Raw genomic sequence first — 22,802 nt, 5'->3', positions numbered from 1 at the left:
TTGCTATTACTACCGTTAATGATGTTACCGCTGACAATACTACACCGGTGGAGGCAACGAGTATAGATACCAAGTATACCATGACATCGATAGCAACTACACGTCTTCGGTATTTTTTTACTTTCGTTATATATTTGTCAACGATGGTTTTTAGTGCTGTTTTCCATTCATGTACTTGATCATATCTAAATTTTTGAACGTCCATTATATTTTACACAGTAACCAATCGAGGCGTTTCAGCAACAAATTCCAGACACTACCAGTAAGATGTTGCGGTTAATTTCTTATCAGATGCTTCCAGTATAAATCTTTCTTCGGCTTTGCTATTTAACACAACAGACGCAACCCCAGGAAACTTATCGGTTGAATGACGCCACGGATATGTAGTGTATATACTAAACTTTGCAGCGCTGAACACATACCGCCTTAACACACCAGTGACTTCCGCGATATGTTTGATAGTATTATTTTGCTGCGACCATGTTGAGAATCCCGAAGTCACTGTGTATACTATATCGGTGATCTATTTGTGGGGAATTTTAATCAGATTAGTTCTGTTAACGATATCAGGAATTCCACTTACGACATCTTCTAGTGTATTTGTAATCGTTTCAATGCTCGTCTTGATATCAGAGAGTTTCACGTCAGCGGTCAACGAAGTTCCAAAGAATTCCTCTGCGGTTTCATTAATTGTACTAAAAGATTTGTAAACGTACTTACGTGAATATCATACTCGGCCCTCAACGTGGATAATTTACCATCAACGGTGCTGTAGTTAACGTCTACTTATTTGTTTGATGCGGCATCTTCGTCGGATGTTGGATCTCCGAGCATGACTATTTTATTTCCGTTCATGCTGAGTTCACCTGCCATTGTGTCGCCGGTATTCTTCAAACGATTAGCAACGCTTCTTTCAGTTTCATCTCTGATGGCTATAAACGATATATTTGAGTCTCTTATTCTACCACCGTCAGTAAAAACGGATTTTATCCATGGTATCACCGATAACTCTATGAACTATATCATTCCATTTGATATTACTCGTTTTTAAAACACCGTATTTATCCTGAAAAACAATAACTTCATCTCCGTCAATCCCAGAGAGGTTAATGATATCAGCGAGTTCGTCTTTAATCGCATAATTTGACAAATCTATTTCGTAGGAACTTTTTTTTTAACTCTTAGTAGTATCACCGCGGGATCCTCCGTAAATATCTACCATTATTCTTTTCTTTCTGATCTAAATCAATGATTTCTCAAACTGATGACTTGTATAATTAGATACGACTTTGTGAGGTGGTAACGATGGCGTCGCTGATACAGCGTCAAGTACAGCAATTGCTTCACGGCCGCATATTGGTGGATCGGTTAGTGTTTGTGTTGGTAGCGTTGAATACCAAACCGGGATTGTGTACGGCGTGACAGAGTTGATAAATTTCTGCGGTGGAACTAACCCATTCGAATCGAAATATACAATTCCACGGGTGTCTATTGCGTATGCAACCCAATGACGTCCAGGTCCAGTGCTGTTATCGAGATTAATAATACCGGTATCAATATTGTTTGGTCGTTGTGGTAATTGATCTCGTATAAAAGCACCTCTAAAAAAATTATTTTTAGTTGCTTAGCAGCATCCAGTAAATCAAAGTTTGACATAGGTGAAATCAACGCAGTGTTCCTGGAAGCCTTAGACCCTTTCCTCGAGGATGAGTTCCTGGAAATATTAGACCTTTACCTGTCGCTTCTTGTAATGCCATTTCAGCAACTGTACGAACAGCACCTAAAGCGGTTGCTTTTGCAACGGCTGGTGCTGAAGCAGCTATAAGCGCTGGTATTGCTGCGAGAAGTGGGAATATTCCACATGTTTTAGCGGCATCGCTAATGGAACCGGCGTAAAGTTTAAGTCGTATTCCAGTCTTCGATTGTTTAGCTTTATAAAGATGTTTGCGATGACGTTCCGTCAGCGACAGTTTATTTTCACCACCTGTGATTTGGTTGCTTTTTAACGTTATTGTGGTTCCGGTTTTTTATTGGCGAGGATTGTAGTTATTTAGTCTGACCAGGAGTTAGACTGACACTAACAAGATAATATGACGACATTTATAAAATACTCGTATTTTTAAATCACCACGCGATTACATGTTTTTGGAAAACATTACATGTTTTCTACTGGCGCATCAACGACTCTCATTCGGCCACCAGCACCTTCAAGCAATACTGCTTTGTTGCTAAGTATAACTGCGATTACTCTGTAATCAACACCACCACCTGTATTTACACTGGCTCGAAAGTGAATATAAAACAGATTGTCTGGATAAATCAAGATGCTCCAGCGAAAAGTAATAGATCGGATATCGATTTTTTAAATCTAACTGTGATATTTGTAAACCAGTGTCTATGTTTTGATCGAGTCCCATAAATATCATTAACCGATGATATACACTTGCTATATGATTTTGTTCATAATTCAGAAGCATGTTTTCTGTCGGTTTTTGTTGTCCGTTTATTCGTAAAGAAACTTCACTAATTCCAAGTCTGGCTACGATTTTGTGAGTTTAATCGATCATAATTCTGAAAAGCAACAAACATATATCTTGGCGCAGAAACACCTTGATGTGATGCTATATGCCATGTAAACTGCCCGTTGATGTTAGTTTGCATACTATCCGTGGTTACTGTCAACCATAACAGCAATGATTTACCACCTGAATCCATAAAAGACAGTAGTCGTTGTCCTTCGGCGATCATTACCGGCATCCACAACGAAAGTTTTCTCAGTATTACCTTACCAGCATCACCAATATGTCTCCAGTTAGCGTCGTTGTTGGTAGCCTTTCTCACAAGAGTAATTGTGTGTTTAGCTCCAAAGATAACTTTTCTAACACCTCTACAAAATACAAAGATATGAGATAGTGGAATTGCACAAGAAAAACCTCTACGACCTCGTTCCAACATTGCTCGGCGCGTTACAAATCCTAGGTTTATTTCTGAATTAGCACCATGAACCACAGGCCACACAACAGCGTCAGCGTTATTGTCATTGTTTCTTGGTCGTGTTATATTATACTGCATGTCGCTAGGATGGTCGGAAGTGTCCTTCCCAAACATACTTGTGGGGCCGGCTGATTTTGTATAATCATCAGAGTTTCTTGCTGTCACAGGATGAAGCCGGGTTGGGACTGGATTAGTGAAGACACCAAAAGCAACTGCGTTTACACGATGTTTATTTACAAACGCAATTTAAATATTAACAAATCTGATACCATTATAAACAAAAAGATATGGAGAATTATAAAGTTCCTAACCAGGAACTATCAACAACAATTAAGTTGAGTCAACGAGAAAAACTCAAAAATGAATTTAACAAATGGAATTTGAAACAAACGTGAATTAAGTCCTACCACCGATCAACAAAATAAAAGTATATGATCTACACCCCAATATAAACAGTCTTGAATGTATCGATCATAAAGCGATATTGAAAAGCATGCAAATTTGAATGTATCGTTCATATAACGATATTGAAATGCAGGTAAATTTGAATATATCGTTCATATAACGATATTGAAATGAGTGTAATTATTAATGTATCGTTCATAAAACGATATTGAAAAAAGGTATTAATGAAATTATGAACCTATCGATCGTTCATATAACGATATTGCAATAGGAATGAATGAAATTATGAACCTATCGATCGTTCATATAACGATATTGCAATAGGAATGAATGAAAATTTGCTCAGATAGCAGTAGTGAAAATAACAACATGGAACACAATATATATAACTATCGTGGCGCCCATTTGACGTCCAAGATGTAACTCCGGTTCCACTCGCTCTAGTCAATGGTCAGAGAAGCGTCCACGCATGGTCCGCCCCTCTCAGTCTGTTGAAGGATCCCTCGAGAGCCCTCACATTTAACACAGACCCGATGGTCGCGAAGCCTTGGTCCCTCGCATCGAGAAAACCATTACACTCTTCCGATCCAGTGTCACCATAACACAGCGTATACATCACACGAAACCACACAGAGTTATGTGACTCCACATCAAACCATTATAAGCCATGGCAGCATGTACAAGGCAGCTAAAATATAACTAAACTGTGTAGTACATATGACACAGTTAAGTACTTCTGCATTGATATATGTTGCGCATGCGCGCACATGAATTCGTTACCCATTACATTAATCGTTTAATGCATGCAGCGTATAATTAAATTAAGTTTGTCTGTTCAGTTACAACAAATAGCAAACTCGAACCAGACTATAGTATTTCTAATATGGCGTTGTATAACCTAGGTATTGGCTCTGTAGAATTTAGAATAAATTCTAAAACATCTAAAGTATGAAACAATTCTGTCATAAAAAACCAATAGTAATAAAGAATACTTAAATTTCATTACCTCTACAGCTGGAGATTTGCTCCCGTAAAGGGTTTAATGGTGTGGTCCGTCTCAGAATTAACATCATTTGACTGACCCCCTAGTTCCGAAAGTTAAAAGGTTTTTATGTTTATTTGTTTTTCCCTCAATAGTGTGTATGTTTGTTTTATTTATTTTAGAAATTTCATTTTCATTTTGAAAGATTTTGATCTAGGGTTTCTACACCTGCCTAACTAGTAAAGGGGTGAGTTTTCTGACAAGACTCCTCGTAATGTAATTTGGTTATAGAGAATTTGCTCTGTATGTACACTAGCTGTGACAGATATGCGCAGCTAGGTACTTAGGTTTTCCGCTGCAGACAATTCGCACGTGCAGTATGGTCTGAGTTTCGCTCAGTATTTCGAAATAACTAGAGCCGACAAAATATACCACCTTCGGGTGACGCTGTACGCGACAACGAAACCCGAGTACATTTTTAGCAACATATACATATTGATATAACTCATACACAATTCCGTGACACTTGCTAAACCTATTATTGTTGTGGCAACGTCGACGTCCTTCTGAATTGTCTCGATGTTGTTTCCATCAATCGAGTATGAAGCGCTGTCAAACAACGTCATGATGCCGTTATTGACAAAACCAATTCTAACATTATCTGCATATACAGTATCGTCTGTTTTTATAATTTCACCTTCCAGCTCAATAAAAGGCTCAGCGGGTAGAAAGTATCTACTTGTATCATGGACTTGTAAATCAATCTTTCCACGTTGATCTGGTAGTCGTGGGTCATAAGAATAAAACTGATAATCACGTACCGATGCATCCTTGAGAACTGGTGCGTCCATGTCGAATGCTGTATCGGATGTACGTTTGAACATTTTATTATAACCACGTTGATCTAAATCATGGTCGCGCAGGCCTGCCAAACACACGAGGATTACTTCGGGAAACTCCGCTTCCTGCTATCAAACTTGAAGCAACATTGTTTTCTGCTTCACCAGCCATTCTGACAATTTTTGATTTGCGGCTTGATTTATTATTTTACTGACATGCGCAGGCATTACTTGAGTGCTTGATAATTTCGCTGGTTTTGGTCGGACCACTTGTGGTCTGCGTATTAATCGTGCTAGTCTATCTTTAATTGCCGAGAATGCTTTACCAGCAACGTGACTGATTGCACCAGGAACTTTTTCACGAGCAACGTCAATAGCTTTCATTGATAATTGTTTTGCGATTGGTGCCGTTTTTGGAGCCAATCTTCTAAAAAAATCCCTGAATAAAATCGCCAAGTCCATCTCCGTAAATCGCGCTGTAAACGAGTAATCGTGAATTTACTACTCTGACCATTACAGATCTACATTGAGTGTTGTGTATGATCATCTGGTTTATTATTCATTTATCTAATCACTGTAGTAGTCATCAACGATTTCATCAATAAGAGATCGATAAACATTAATATCCATGACACCGCCTTGAAATAATCGTCGACAAATATCAGCTGCTTCATTGATTATTTCTGGAGAATTATTACCAGCGCGTTTTCCTCCTATGAGAACTTATAGTCGTTGCACGTCAGACAAAATAGTGTTAGGGCATGGAGTAACAAGACCACTTCTTCCTGGCGTAGTCAGGAAAGAAAAGCCACTTCCGTTTGCTCCTTATTCCTCACTTGTTGTTTCCGCTTTGTTCTCAAATAGTTTTACGGGTGATCTTTCTACTATCGCTTTTTTAAGTAGCTCTTTAGACCTTTCAAGTTCCGGCATCAACCTTTGCTAAAGTGAAGAAGATTGTTGTTGTTCTAGAGGAAGTTGATATGAAGGTTCCTGTCCGGGGGGGGGGGGGTGTAGTCTTTGTTGTTGTTGAAGTTGTGACTCCAAATAAAATTTATTTATGTCGTTAATATATTCAGTGTTTACTTCATCACCATTTACAGCCTGGGGTTTGTTATAATACACGCGATATAGCCATTTAAAATAACTATCAGTATTTATCTTAGCGTACTTAGGTTTTAAAAAGTTTAGACTTTTGAGGAAAACTATCAAATGCAGCTCGAGAAAAATCTTTCTCTTTAACTTTTTCTCCAAGTTCTTCAACAACACCTTCTCTAAATTTACTAATCAGTTCAATATTTTCTTTTCTTACTTTAGGTTTAGGCGCAAGTTCTTTTTTCACGTCGGCGATTTCAGTACGAATATTCTCAAGTATTTCTTCACCTACAGAAGGAGGTTGACTTGCAATTATATTAGTTGGAAGTTTTCGTAAAATCTTTGTTTTGTTTTTTTTTTTTATTATTTTTTTTTATAGTTCTTTCTGCTACTTTTGCAGTTTGCTCAGCGGTTTGTTTTTATGCTGGAAGAAGATCCTCGCTAATGGCCCTTGTGACTCCTTCAGTAGCTTTTGTAACAGGTCTAAACAATTGTTCTGCACTTTCTGCGAATTCAACTTGAGGTTACTTGACGTTCTTGTAGTTTTTGTCTAAAAGAATCGCGAACAGGAAGAAATTTCTTAATTGCCTCTAGTCGTTCTCGAGTTAATCCAGCTGTATGAGACTCCAACGCTGGTGCCATTATTTTATATAATTTTATTTAATTATAACAGCAGAGAGGGTGAAGTCTCCTACTCGGCACCCAGTCACCGCGATGCCTTTTTTGCGATTTATTGTTGTTGTTGCGATTTTCAGGAAGGCTTATTTTTGCAATTGGAGGGTGAGTCAATTAGAGTCTTTTCGCCCTCTCTTTTGCTAAGGCTGTAAGGGACGACCTCTCAGCGAGATTTGAACAAAGGTTTGTTGCGCTAATCTAACCCACGCACAAGACAGTGCAACAAGTGAAGAAAGTCGCGGTAAACCTCAACGGCGATGTTGGGTCAAGTTGCGAGGACGGCCCAAGCCATTTGAAAAATTGAATGCGGTCACTGAGGTCTATGTGGCCGAAGGAGCGGTGACCTCCCAGAGGCAGTAGAGGAAACGGCGCCCTCACCAGCCACCCCCCCCCCGTTTGTTTGAATAAAGTTTGCATCGCTACAAGAATTATCGGAGTAGCCAGATATAATAATGATTGTATTTGATGATCTGGACCGTCTACGATGAAACTTTCCCGAGACAAGTTATCCGGGACCACCCTATAAAATCGTGACACCGAAGAAGGCGCAAAAATTTTAAGCAGCGAAACGTCAACGCCTTCGGGTAAATATTAATTTGTCAGCGGCCGGAGCTGACCAGATGAGACACGACGGTGCAATAGTTCCATTCCGCGCAGCTACTCCAGAATTGTTAGGGACTGCGACTCCTGCGGTTGCAAAAGCGGCTGCGTTAGGGGCCGTCGGAACTGCATCTGGGATGGCCATGCAGAAGAGGAAAATGTCTTCTACTATCCCCTTGGCCTCAAGAACAGATTTGGGGTCAATGTCTTTGGTTGCGGCCATGCCATCGACCCTTCCTTAGACCAAATTTGATTTACTAGCAATGACAAAGTCAGTCAAATACTTGCATGAATCTATGAAGGATTAACCTGATTCGATGAACCCACGCACAAAGGAAGAAGCAATTGGATTTAATAAAAACATGTTAACCAGGGGCGGTAGACGACAACCACTGCTTTATTCCCAGCTGCAGCTGCGACGTAGGGTGGACGGCTTCATTGGCTGACATCTTATTGTTAAAGCGTTGCTTTCACTCGAGCAAACGCTTGTTGATTTTATTGTTTTCACTTAGAAAGTAAACTTAATAGCATATTAAATGCCTATTGATATATACGGAAGCACTACCGCCAGACGATGAGGCCTTAATGTGGATCTGACCAGATTAGCTGCCTAAGCTGATTTGACTCAGTTTACTAGCCGGATTGTTCTTGTCGTCGACTCGGGCGATCTTGATATTTTAAGATCATACTAGAAAAATTCGACCACCCAAAGTGGACATTCAAAATATTGTTACAAATCTACGATGAGCTATTTGCCGAGATCCTGGCTGAAATCAGCAAAATTTGGAGAATCAAATACTCTGGTATGTCGATCACACTTATCAATGACCATGTTGTCGATGCTAATGCTACGACGAAATAATAAGTGGATGAACAGATAATAGATGTACCTTGGCCATCACGCATAGTAACTTCATTTACACCATACCAAGTAAAACTGCTGACCATCTGAAGATGAAAAAAAATCGATAATATAATAACTAATGGTTGAATTGTTTTAATAATGTAAACTGTTTTGATAAATCAAAATCTCATCTTAACGACACGCGAGTCCGGGTGGTATTTATTTATGGTATCTGGTTATTATAATGGGTTGGGATCAAGTAACATCGTTGATAGACAATCAGCCTGGCCCACGAATAATAAATAATATGTAACAATCCCGATGAAAGTGATAAATCTTGTATTGATACGACATCATTCTCATTATCCGTCAAAGATCAAATTCGCTATGATGAACTCACCATCTGTCCGTACGGGTACTTAACCGTCTTTGCTGTTTGTATTAAAGATTACATTTATCATTACATATGAGTAATGTAATCTGACCGCGGTGATGAGGTGAAGGAATTTACCAAGAGATTGATGGATCGGCTGACCACCAATGCCGTTGAGTTTGTTACATTCGTCTATGCATATTTGCGTGAAAACGGTGTTAACTAGACCGCGTATTCTAATGTGCCATTGCCGACTGAAAGCAGGTAGGAGTCATTGCAGTAGCACGTGATCACGCAATGCATGGCCTCGTAGACCGTGCACATAGTAGAATGATAATAACGGTTTTGTTGATTACCGATGTAGCGTACAGACTTCTACTACGCATGACGTTCCTCTTATATGGTCACTTATGGGTAAGGTTCACGTATAGGAACCTGCGTCTGATGTGACGACAAAAACAGAGGGGGGAATAGAGGGCTGTGACCTAGATCCGTTAGTAAAATACAGAACGTTCATTATCTTACCACTAATCTATGTTTTAAAATTCCAATAAGGATCTGAGTTCCATAAATCAACACAACAATAAGAACAGAGATGTGCAACAGCAGGTATTGTTCAAGGAAAACTCATTTTATCTGACTTTGATAGGTTGTTGATTTTAACTCGGTAAGCAAAATGTTTCCAAAATGTTGTTGCCATCCACAGAGCAATATGCATATAAAAAAAATAATAATGTAGTGGCACAAGCAAGCCTACCGTATGATGGCACACATGAGAACTGCAATTTTGATCATTCCATTTAAAATTAGGGGTTAACGTAATCATAGTATGTACATTACTGGATAAAATAGAAAATACCACCCCGATAAAGTGCAATGGTAGGGTTATAATTTCTTGGCTAATCACGTGTATTTTAGTGGGAAAATCCAGTCCTCAGAATCCTAATCCATATAACAATCCACATTTAGTTCTAAGCCGTTGGACCAGCGTCCAGCTTATAGAGGTTTTCCTAATCGAATTCAAAACATTAATTATCACGTGTTCGCGTTACAACGGAACTATTTTTTTCTGAGACAACTGAGTTAACTTCCATTCTCTTCAAGTGATGTTAAACCATTACAGTTTGCTGTTGATAAACGTTGAAGAGTAAACGTGTTAGTAAGAATTTATATGCTTAAAATTGCTAATATATATTTTTTAACTAAACACTGTTGTGCATGTATGCATATATATATATATATATATATATATATATATATATATATATATATATATATATATATATATATATATATATGTGGAAATTGAATAAAATAAATATTAAATATTTGGGATAAGAAATTATATATTAAAAAAATTATCAATTGGCTCATCTTCACACATAATTTATACAAAGTTGTCATTGAACGATCCACTAGCTTCAATAAATATTTTGAAGAAGTGTAAGAATAGAAAAATGATAAATAGTCATGTTTATTTAGAGAATGAAATGTACAAGTTAATATATGGCATTTTTGTGACTTTCCATTGCTTTGTAAGTTTTAGAGACGTACAAACTATGAATGTTAGTACCATTTTTGTAAGTCTTTGGTATGACTCAGCCGGGGTTCGAACCAACGACCTCCCGCTTCCGAGGCGGACGCTCTAACCATTAGGCTACCGGAGCGGTACGAGAGAGAGAAAGAGAGAGATTGTATAAGAAAGCGCAATATATCGTGTATTTGAACATCTAATTGTACTGCTTAATGCAGACTTAGAAAATAAGTCTAGATGGCAATTGGTGTAAATTAGGCCCAAGTTTTGAGGATGATATCTGTTGACAAATCATTTGAATTTCATTACTCCTTGCACTAATTCAGTTTGAAATACTTTTAGCAGAACAGGACGTTATACAAAAACAGCTCTTTCACGAGAGCATAATTCCTTCTTTGTTTAACAGGAATGCGATTTTTAAGAAGATAAAATACCAGTCACACGCTAGGGTTGAGGAAGAACACTATCATACATATTGTTGGCTATTATCTTATCCATTAGGATATTAGTTTCCTTCAAACTGAATTGAATGCAAAGACAGAATTTCGATGAACGGTTATAATGGAACTTTTTCCGGTTAAATATGAAAGAAAAGGTTTGGAGGTATTCCTACTCATGTAATGTTACACGATCTTTTTGAATTAGCTATTGCTCTCAGATGTGTTTCGATATACAATAAAATGAAACAGTTTAAAGGTCAACCTTCCTTGTACCTTATAGGCACATTTTCATGGTGCGTTCATTTGTCTGATATACCTCCAAACCGTTTCTTCCTTTCCTTCTTTTTTTTATTGTTATGCTTTGTTATTCAAACTACTGACATACTGTGATAGATGTTGTTAAGCTTTTTATATTTACCCTAATAATGAAAAGGTTTCATTATAACCTTTCATCAAAATTCTGTTTTTGCATTCAATTAAAACTAATATCCTAATGGCTAATATAATAGCCAACAAGAATTAAGCTCTTATGAAAAAAAACGATATATATATATATATATATATATATATATATATATATATATATATATATATATATATTGCGAATTAAATTCCAAATAATCCTTGAATTACAGACACAAGACATAATGATTAAAGTTCTCAATAAACTTTAGTGGAAATCCAAATTAAATCAAACACTGGAAGTGTTGATGTGTCTCTGGCGGTCTTTTTAGTGTTGATGTGCCAACAGTATGTTGTTGGATCATAATAATGTAATATCCCTATTTGATATTGCACTAAAAAATTCAAGCCTATATTTCCATGAATTTTATTTTTAAAGAGCACTTTGTATTTCTTGTGAATAAATAATCTGAATAAATACATTCCAGGATAAATTAATTTCTGGACACAACAACAATACAACTGATTCTGCCTAAAGATCATATAGCAGGAATAATTAATTTCTAGAAAAACCAGATTAAATAGTATTATATCTGACCTCATGTCACAACTAGCATTTCCTACCAAGAAAAAAAAACAGTGGTCTATATCCTAATGGAAAGTTTCCTTCTGGAGGGCTCCAAATTTTACAAAATAAAATCTTTTTTATAATTAGAAGTCTATAAAATTATAATAAAAAATATATAAAACAACAGGTAAACCAGCAAGTTCAAGACTCTGAATGAGATAAACATGTTTACTACAAAAACAAAATCAATTATTCAGGTCAGGTTGAAAATGAACTTGATTTTCGACATCGTCAAGCCCAAAATACAATTATCCAAAGCATATAATGAAAAGAAAATGAAAAAAAAAAACTAACAAACAAACAATGCAAATTAAATATACATAACAATCGTAGCAGATTCTAACTAGCTTAGCTGAATATAGCTGTAAAATGTAAGATAGGAGAACAGGGAATACTGGAATCAGAATTTCAGGATGTAATAATTTGTTAACTTATATTATGCACTGGCTATAAAAAAATAGGGTACAATTTTAAATGCATTTGGCAGATTTTTTAATATTTTTGGTACGAAGATGATTTATAAAAATATTCGCTTTTGATTAGAACCATAACTAGTGTGGAAGTAAAGATGTATGTTCAAGCTAAACAAGTATATTACGCCTAAATTAATGTAAAATAATAATAATAAGAAGAAGAAGAAAAAAAAGAAGAACAATAAAAAGAATTAGTGGTAGCAGTAATAGTAGTAGTAGTTGGCCGACCTGGTGAGTAAGATAGCTATACACCTTGCTGCACGTGAAGTCTCGAAAAGAAAATCCACTCAAGTCAGTGTACACCTATTACCGGATACAACAAAACACTTACACAGGTTTTCGATGTAAATGAAACTTTGTATTAATTCTACAAACTCAGTAATCACATGTCAAGTTTAAACAATACCCTCTACACAGTATGAATAACGTTCGCACGTGTCGCCTCCAACAATCTCTGAATGAATGCCTCTTGCTTACTGGTTCATGGAAACAGGGAGTTGTCAGATGGAAGAAATCCTCTGCATGATGCAGACAGGCAGTGACATGGCTTCCTTTTATTTTCAACACTTTCTTTGACTTGAAAGTCACAAACTGTATTTATACCTCTGACATCACTGATATTTCTAGAAGTATCTGCAGTTCCTGAAACATCGATGGAACAGTCTTCTGTTTGACTTACGATGTCATTTGTGGCAGCAAGCCCAGAGTAGTCATATGTAAGCTCTTCTTCTGGAGAAATCTCTCTTCTTGCAAATAAACACAACTTTGGAATCATGTTATTCACTCTAACTGCAACCATAAAAAGATTTGGATCACAGGAATGATTAAGAAATCTTCCTATGTTACCGGTGTATAATGGGTCGATGTAGGTATAAAGTGTTTGGGATGCAAAATGCTCTTTTAAAACAAAAATGTAATTCTTATCTTCGTTAGTTAGTGATTTAAACCGTTTACATGCTTCCTCAGGAGAAATAACCTCGCCTGCATATTCACAAACGAAACTATTTTCTGGTATTGGATCTAAGGTTGTCAAACACATTCCTTTCTTGTCATCCCAGCAGACCGACATTTGAAACTGAAGTCCTCTCTGAACTACCCGGTTTTTGCATGAGATGGGGCATTTACAAGTTGAGTTGCACTCAAATACTGGTGCAGAATGGCTATCCCTGCTCGAGTATTTAATCATTCTGTCATCTTTATAGCTTGCCCCGAATGACGTTACACAGGAGCACATACTACTTTTGCCTGATGTATCACAGGAAGTCGGGCACTGACAACCTTGTATCTGCTCCTCAAATTGTTCAAGGTGACATCCTGGTCCCGGAATATTGCACCTGACATACTGCAATATAGCAAGGAATATTCACAATTACCATTCAGTAGCCCTAGACCATGTGTTTGTTTTAGCAATCAAACTTGATGAATTCAATGAGCGGGACTTTTAACTATAATAGAAATGATTTTCAATTATAGACATCTTTAGACTGATCGATTGATTAGCTGAAAGGTAACTAGCGGCAGACAAAACACTTGAAACTTTATTACTTTAGGGCAAATGGACTCAATGGTTTTGCCACGAGACTAGTGTGAGATTCCTCTGATCCTTTCCTTCTCGTGTTAGATATTGAGACAGTTAAGTTGGTGTGTGAGGTCAAAACACATCCGTTATCGAAACAGGGAATTTGCCGAAACCGCGCGATAGGGGCATACGGTAGACGTTTATTCAGGGGCTAGCAAATTTAGGCGACAATATTATCAAACCCTACCAGCCAGAAACTGATAAGTCTGCTTCTAATTAATACAATTCAAAATATTTTTTGAACCTATAGGGGACAAAATAGGTGCATGTGCTCCAAAATCTCACAACTTGTTTTTATCTTGATGTCAGATATGAAAATGGTGATCATGCAGCTAAGATATGCTGCATCACCGAGTAGAATCTCTTTGTAAGTACCAAATTCCTGACTCACATTTCGACTTTATTGTTCATCATTATATCAGGGAAGGTAAATCTACTAATTATCAACTTCAGGCTGGTATGGTCTGAGGCAAGGTTGATTCATTTTGCTCTCCCTTACGTAAACGTGGCTACCATGTGTCTCTACCATGAGGATTTTGGCAAATTACATTATCCTACCTGGCATCACATACCATTATAACTATCCAGACGTAATTCGTACCATACCCAGACATGCCATGGCAGGCAACCTAGCATGATCAGGAAATGTTTTCAACTCGCACCTATAGAGTAGTGAGTACAGCACACTCATCCTAAGCTAAACATGACATCTCGACACAGAAAATCCAAATGGAATAAAAGTTAAACCAGTCAACATAATTATAAATTATCTTGTTGGTACAAAGAGTTTTTTTCCTTCAAATATGCAACATAATTTTTAAAAGAAGAACGCAGTTATATAAAGTCATTAATACAGACAAATAAATCATATTTACGTGATCCAAAATATACCCATAATGAGTGCCGATTTTCAAAATTGTTTTGGAAATCACATAACGTAAATAAACCAGATCAGCTAGAAAAATAAACTCTTCACGTGTGATGATTCCAATGATAATGATTAAAGCTATCTGAATTACGTTTGTTTTGGTTTACAAAGCCCATCGATCAAGATTAGCTTCTCATACCAAGCACTGCATGGCAACATACTCAAGACAATAAAAGGTCAACATACTCAAGACAATAAAAGGTCAACATACTCAAGACAATAAAAGGTCATTCATGATATCATACTATCTCCAACAAATGTTTTAAGCATGCAAATATCTTATTAACAAGTTCCTTAATAGACATTCCATTTTTAAACAGCCTTGACTGACCAGAGATTTCAAATTAGCAAGGAAGAAAATGTTACAGATACAGGTAACAATTGCAGTGTGACGACTTGAACTGGGTGCTTGTATCTCGTCTCACTCAGTAGTGGAAGGACACTGGATCTCGCAAAACCCGAAAAGTCGATAGTGATCCGATGTCATTCAGCTATCAAATGTGATGTGATAAAAGCTCGCATATCAAGTTACTCTACTGATGATGTGTTGATGAGTCTATTAAATATCTTATATAATGATTTCATAATAAAAATACAAGATTTATGTTGATGTTCTTTATCGACTCGCATTGCAGCTGACTAAAGCGTAAATGGTGCACGACGGTTATTAGGTGACGTCATCCTTAATAGTGATGAAACAAAATATGTATCAGATGCTGATCTGAAATATGGACTACTGGGAATTTAAGATCAGGTTTACATGGGAGAGGGGCTGTATCAGGTCAAACAGGAAATTTAATGTTAAAACTGGATTTACTATTATGGACGGGTGATATGGGGACATAAGGAAATTAACATTGGCTTATGTTAAACCAAAGAAAATTATTAAATGGGTCAACATGGAGACAAGATGGAAAATTCTATAATAAAACACATTAATACGTTTAACATGTGAGGGGCTCTATGGGGACAAGATGGAAAATCTTGTGGTTAAATAAGTCTCAAGGATTAACATGACTGGTCTCTCTAGGGAAAGGATTGGAAATTCCAGTGTTAAAAAATGTCCATATTGGTTACTCTTGAGACAAGATGTGTGTGTGTGTGTGATTTAGATTTTTAACGTTGCTTTAACAATTTTTCAGTCATATCGTTACAATGTCTGCAATGTGACAGCACATAAAGTAATGTTTAACACTGAGGCATCATGCCGCAGACATGAAGCATGATGTCCCACCCATTCACATTATCCTGACACCAGACCGGCCAGTCCTAACACTAACCTCTTAATGCTGAGCGCCAAGCAAGGCAGTTGTTAGTACCATTTTTAAAAGTCTTTGGTATGACTCAGCCGGATTTCGAACCCGCGACATTCCGCATCCGAGGCGGACGCTTTACCACTAGGCCACCGGAGCGATCGAGATAAGATGGGAAATGCAATGTTAAAAGTACACTTACTGACCCAACCGCTTTGTTATATGGAACAACATCCACTCATCTACTGACCACACTGAGTTGAATGTAAAAGAAGGGGTATAGATTAGAACTTAAATATTTTATTAATTAGACTAACTTCTCTATTCCTGAATAACGTTCATAGTATCCCTATTAAAAAACCAAGCAATACGAACATCCCCAAATATCTTCCCTATCACTGCCTTTTTTTAAAAAAAGCATTCATGCCACCCTTATAATCTCTTACCTGTTTGTACTTGTAAAAATATAAATTATTTAACAACACCTCTCTCTCTCTCTCTCTCTCTCTCTCTCTATATATATATATATATATATATATATATATATATATATATATATATATATATATATATATGTGTGTGTGTGTGTGTGTGTGTGTGTGTGTTTATTTGTTTGGATTTAAATTGCATCGAATTATCTCAAGAAAAGAATAGCTACCGCAAAATGAATATGAAGTTCTTTATCTTTTCTGTCATACATGTATTTCTATCTTTCTCGCGAATTTGTATTGTCTGGTGATTATCTCCAAAGTCGCACAAGTGTTACACACCATCCTGCTCTGTGTATCACAAGTCATACTCACCCATTCACACATATTGGCGCAGTTCTGCTGAATTTGGTTACACGTACCTTTAAATGGCGATTGTTTTTGGATGTATTTCGCTCATTTGAGGTTACCAGGTAAGCTACGACGTCGTAGCCTCAGCTTGATTTGTTGTGGTTGAGACTACGAACTGATCCCATACCATGTAATGGAGCACACGAAAAAATCATCACTTAAATCAGAAAAACAAACAGTGTCAAAATCTACTACATAAGTATAATCATGTTGTGAAAGACGTTTGGCTTATTTTGAATGTATTAAGCCATTACATGATAATATAATTTGGCATGGTTACACTAACCTCATCGTGTCCGCCATGACAGATAACGCGAGACTCTCACCGTAAACCCTTTTCTATATAAGGCTTGCCAGGCCATATTTGGATATTCTACGCCATGGTATTATCAATCAAGTGGCGAATAATGGCTTCTTGGTGGAATTTCAAAGTTACCGATAAACCAAATTTCTAACTCAAACCGCACCATATTTTTTTACTACGATTTGTTTACGTTTCCAAATAAGGCCTCAATATCCTTATATGGCACACAAACAAACATGGCTGAGAACGGAAGTAATCATTATTTGAACTAATATGGCAGACGATCTATATATCGGATAAGAAAGGTAAACAAGATTCTACAACTATTTCTACAATGATTTGCGATACTTCCGGTATTAAATAAGATGACTACTCAATTTATTTCATTACATGCAAGGAATTTGTTCAAATTGTTGATATTAAGCTAAAAGAGCACCGGGTGTGAATCACACCCGTCTTGCTCCATTGACACATATGTGCTCATGTTAGTACCCCGTCCACGAGGTAGGAGTAGGGGTACTAATATTAGTACTACAGGTAAGCCTGGTCGAGAAGTTTGCTTTCCTGAATAACCAACAATATTTATATACATTGTGGTTGTACCGTGAATTAAAATTAGAAGTCCAATAAAATGCATATTACATTTCCGCCTTTTTGACATACAGATTCTATGTCCTCTACCCTCTGATGACATCCACTTTATAAACGTATTTTGAGTACTTATTGCATAAAAGTCCCGTTTTCTTGAGAAGTTTGTAGTACACATTTTAAGATTAAATAAGGCTTGAAATTAACAATTAACTTCTATTCCTTGTATTTACCGCTGACGTGTGCATATGTTTTCGTTTGACTGAATGGACACAATAATTGGTCTTTGCTGTACCATGTGTGTACCAGAGCAAACATTTAGGTAATCGCATCCGGTCTCGGTCACAGGGACTCTTATCATTGCAGTATTACGTACAAAACGTTAAGTTACCTTGAAATGTTTGATGTGCTGAGAGGATACGCTTTCATCGTACTGTATTATGATATTTTCCAAACCACAACATATATCTTTGCTATCACAGTAAGAATTAAAGTTTGTCATATTAGGTAATATTAAATCGACATCTTTTACGTTATCTGAGTCCGTGGAGCTTTGTCTAATGAGACGACGCGTAGCCCGGTTCCGGACTGCATAAACAATGTACGTACATAAAACATGAATGACAGTATCACGGTACCAAGTGTTTTTCCATATACCTCAATGCTAATGTTTTGTGAAATAAATATACTTTCTATCCTACTTGAGCATGCATGTCACACATTGTCATAGAGAACAATGCTAGATTGTCAATTTGACAATGACATAACCTGGTACTCCATTGCATTTAAGAGAGATAACTCTGCTGGAACTATACAGGGGTAAGAGTTATCTAGTCACAACAAGCACATTTTCAGCCATGTGTACCATATTTTAAAAAAATCATAAAAAATACAAAATATGATCTAGATAGAAATTAACACAAACTCACATGTTGCCAAGAGGCCCAACTTTTTTTAAAGCCAAACAGAAAGTACAACTCTTACATAATGCACCAATCACAGCTAGTGTTCTTTAATTCTGAATACGATGTTCCATACACCTTAAGCTCTGCCCACCTGGATTTGCGCAATTGGTACCGTTATACCTATAGCAAACCTTAATTTTTCCAATAATCTGTGAAATAGTTCGGGACTGTATAAGTAACAAATATACTTTGTCTCACTTGTGAAAAACAATTTGATGAGGTGCTAAGCTATGTCTTATATGAATGTGTATAGAAATATCATTGAGCTCTCTGAACTATTGTTTTCATACTTTTGCTTCACTAACAAAATCATCTTTTGAAATAAAATGAATTCTTTCAACTATGAGTTGTATCTTATTCATATCAGCACTTACTGAGCTTCACATGGGTGATATGGGATAAATCACATTATGTCATATTATATAATAACTAGGTCAAAGGCCAATGTACCAAATAGTATTTACCTGTCCTACTTCAAAATGTACAATTCACCTAAAAGAAAGGAATTTATATTTGTTTGGTAAGTGCAGAACTTAACACCAGAGACAGGTGGACATGACCCAATCTTATCATAAAGTATAAGCTTTGAACACTTTACACTGTCTGCAGATACAAGAGGTCACTAACCACCAGTCCTCACACAAAGGTCTACCTACCCATCCTCTTTGTAACATAAATAGTAAGATTTCCTCCTTTGTAATGTGACTAAAATTGTTTCAATAAGCCAATCAGTCACCAAATATAGTAAATCACAGCTTCTAAGTGGTTATGCTGGATTGGGGGGTGAAATTAGAGGAATAAAATACAGAAAAATGCCAAATATAAACACTAAGTATAGCACATCAAATGGAGTTAAAAAACAGGAGGAAAGTGTTTATCTAAAAGGGAGAGGTAGCTTATGATAAAGGAATTAAAGGAGGCAAAATCAGCAATGCGAAAAATGAGAAGTGAAAGTTTGATGACCTTTTTTTTTTTTTTTTTTATTTTTTTTTTTATTAACCCCGTAATAGGTTGACCACTGGGTCGGGGAACCATCCCAGGATCACCTTACAATCAAACATTTCTGGTTATCAGATAATCTAGGGATAATAAATATAATCTACAGAGAAAGTATAAAAAAAAACACACACACACACACGCATATACACATGCATATGGCACAAAATCTAGGTGACATGGCTTTTGTGATATTACAGTATTTTGTTCCTGTTTACCCTCAAGTCAGAGACAAGTTAAATGTTCATTGTTGAGGTCCATTTTTGAAGAAATTGGTCCTCTTTTTTATTTACCTTGGCAGTGTAATTTTCAATGTTCTTATGCATTGCAACTATTTGCTTAAAAGCAAAAATAGAAGGATTTTTCATATTGAATCTGCAAGTATAAATATAATATTTTGCCAAAATAAGCAGAAAATTACCCAAACTGTCCAGTTGTTCACTTCCTAAAAATGTTTCTTTTTTGGACAGATGTACAATATTTGGGCAAAAAGGTGCAAAAACTTCAATAAAACGGTACCAAAACTGTGAAGTAATCCTGCAGTCATAAAAGAGATGCTCAATACTTTCAGTTTCACTCTTACAGAAAGTACATTTGTTGTCATCAAATATGTTAATTCTTTTAAGAAAATCATTAGTAGCGATTATTCTATGGATTAATTTAAAGTTAAAAGAGATCAACTTGGTATCCTTGGTACAGCATTTTGCCCGGCTATATATATCAGACCACTCCTCACTACTTATATTTTTATTTAATACTTGCATCCAAGTTTCTTGCTTCGCAGTGTGTTGCCTTTTAGCTTCCTGTAAAAGATCTTTGTAAATAAACTTGAGTGAATCTTGTTTTCGCAAGTTCGTTATTTTATCCTCCTGCTTATCAAAATTATTATGTACTAGGTGGTTTTTTATGGCATCTTTCCATGCTTTAGGAATTCTGGATATTAAGGAGAAGTATTTCAAGAAATCATCGCTTCCAGTTTTTTGTTTTATTATCTCAAAAGGTATTAAATTACCGTGAACATCTACTAGATCGTTCAGAATTTCAAAACCAGCTTCTGTCCAGGATTTGTATTGATAGATCATTTTAGGGGGGACAAAATTTAAAATGCTCATGGATAGATACTCGTTAGGATTTTGCGGTTCTTCTTTCCATTTAGATACTGCCAAAATTACATCTCTCCAAAAACTGTTTTTAATGAACTTACAAAATTCTTCTAATTTCCTTCTCCCTAAATTCCAAATATCCTTTTTATTTCTGAGTATAGTTGTATTGACTAAGTTCTGCCATGTTCCATTTTCCTTTTCCAGCAATCTTTTAACCCATCTTATCTTAATATACCTAATGAATGAAAATATGTGTATCATATTTAGTCCTCCCTCGTTTTCTGGGGAAACTAGTATATCACGTTTTATTCTCTCTACTTTTCCACCCCATACAAATTTAAATAACATGCGATTTAGTTCTGCTTCAACTTTTGCTGATGGGTTAGGAAGTGCTGAAAAAAGATGTATGAATATGGGCAGAACAAGAGTCTTTACAACAATTACTTTACCAACTATTGATAGATGTCTTTGACTCCAGCTTGCCAGTATTCGTTTTGCCTTTGTTAGTTTCTTCATATAATTGATTTCCACCATCTGTTGTAAATCTGGAGAAAATTCTATGCCAAGGAGTGTAAAGTTAGAAGAGGACCAAATTAGGCCCATTTCGGGACATATTCTTTCATTAGAAAATTTCCTGTTTCCAATCCAAATAGCTTTTGTTTTTGTTATGTTACATTTAAGTCCCGATAATAGAGAAAAACCTTGCAAGATATTCATAGTTGCTTCAAGAGAAAAACTAGATCCATCAAGAAGAATAAAAGCGTCATCGGCATACTGACCCAATTTATATTCACTGGCGTCAAAGATTACTCCCCGTACATCCACGTTTTGCTTTAAAGTTATAGCTAAAATCTCAACTCCAATGATAAACAAATAAGGTGCAAGGGGATCTCCTTGACGACATCCTCTTTCAAGTCTGAAAAAAGATGACATATGTCCATTATTTATAACACAACTATTAGAGTCATTACAAAACAGTTTAAACCACTTACAAACGGAATCACCAAAATTAAAAGATTGTAGAGCTTCTTCTACAAAGATCCAGTTAATTGAGTCAAAGGCTTTTTCGAAATCTATTAACAATAATAAACCATATCTGTTTTCATTCTCAAGTTGGTCCATGATATCATATAATAGTCTGGTGTTTTCTCCAATGAATCTACCCTTCATATATCCTTTCTGAGTATCGCTGATTATTGATGGAAGAACCTTTTTAATCCTAGCTGCAATTGCTCCCGAAGCAATCTTATAATCAGTATTTAAAAGTGATATAGGTCTCCAGTTTTTAAAATATCTTCGGTCTTTTTCCTCCTTTGGTAGACAGGTGATGACTCCTTGAGTCTGAAAATCTGAAAGTTTTCCTACAGTATATCCGTAATTTATTGATCTACATATAAATCCCCCCAGAGACTTCCAAAAGAATTTATAGAACTCTACAGTGAATCCATCCGAGCCAGGACTTTTTCCATTTTCCATCCGTTTTAGAGACATACCAAATTCATTAATTGTAAGCAGACCCTCGCATGATTCTCTTTCCTCTCGACTAAGTTTAATATTGTGATTAAAAAATCTATTTCGAGTTTCATGAATAGCCTCATCATCAAGCTGAGCAATTCTACTTTTGAACAATTCCATATAAAACTGTTTTTGTGCTTCTAAAATATCTATTTGGTCAGATATATTTGTCCCATCATCTAAAATAATTTCCTTTATTGTCTTATTAACATAGTTTCTTTTTTCAAGATTTAAAAAGTACTTTGTGCTTTTTTCCCCAAATTCATACCATCTAGCTTTAGATCTTAATATAACACCTTCTGTGTATTTTTTCCTAGATTCCTCTAATTCTGCTTTTTTTCTCTCTAAATTTTCCAGAATTTCCCCATTTATGTTATTCGACAGTCCCCCCTGAATTTCTATTATTTCCTGCTCAATTTTCTTTAATTTTTCCCGTTTCTCTTTTGATTTC

The 22,802-nt window shown here is 36.2% G+C and overlaps 1 protein-coding gene across 2 annotated transcripts; it reads right to left on the bottom strand.

Annotated features, from left to right (window-relative positions):
- Positions 1-11,593: 11,593 nt before the first annotated feature.
- LOC149788503 (putative histone-lysine N-methyltransferase set-23) lies at positions 11,594-19,078 on the bottom strand. 2 transcript variants are annotated; one of them, XR_016424161.1, is made up of 3 exons: positions 18,164-18,303; positions 16,892-17,037; positions 13,486-13,623 (listed from the first exon to the last, which is right to left on the bottom strand). XR_016424161.1 is itself a non-coding variant. In XM_089974502.1 (2 exons), exons 1-2 carry the CDS (start codon positions 18,272-18,274, stop codon positions 12,763-12,765), a joined length of 972 nt encoding a protein of 323 aa, XP_089830628.1. In that variant the 5' UTR covers positions 18,275-19,078; the 3' UTR covers positions 11,594-12,762. The 2 variants fall into 2 exon arrangements, 1 of the variants encoding a protein (XP_089830628.1); XM_089974502.1 differs by lacking the exon at positions 16,892-17,037 and having other exon boundaries at positions 11,594-13,623; positions 18,164-19,078.
- Positions 19,079-22,802: the final 3,724 nt, after the last annotated feature.

This window comes from Sinohyriopsis cumingii, chromosome 11 (genome assembly GCF_028554795.1).
Source record: "Sinohyriopsis cumingii isolate HCF-2022 chromosome 11, ASM2855479v2, whole genome shotgun sequence".
Classification (NCBI taxonomy): Eukaryota; Metazoa; Mollusca; class Bivalvia; order Unionida; family Unionidae; genus Sinohyriopsis; species Sinohyriopsis cumingii.
Note: the sequence above shows the minus strand (reverse complement) of the source record. Positions and strands in the feature narration are given on the sequence as shown.

What these genes read in the sequence shown, in the direction of transcription:
- LOC149788503 (XM_089974502.1), bottom strand. Translation starts at nt 18,274, where the DNA reads ATGACAAACTTTAATTCTTACTGTGATAGCAAAGATATATGTTGTGGT. An exon ending in AGCACATCAAACATTTCAAG is followed by an intron (nt 13,624 to 18,163) that starts GTAACTTAACGT and finishes GCTATATTGCAG; the next exon opens with TATGTCAGGTGCAATATTCC.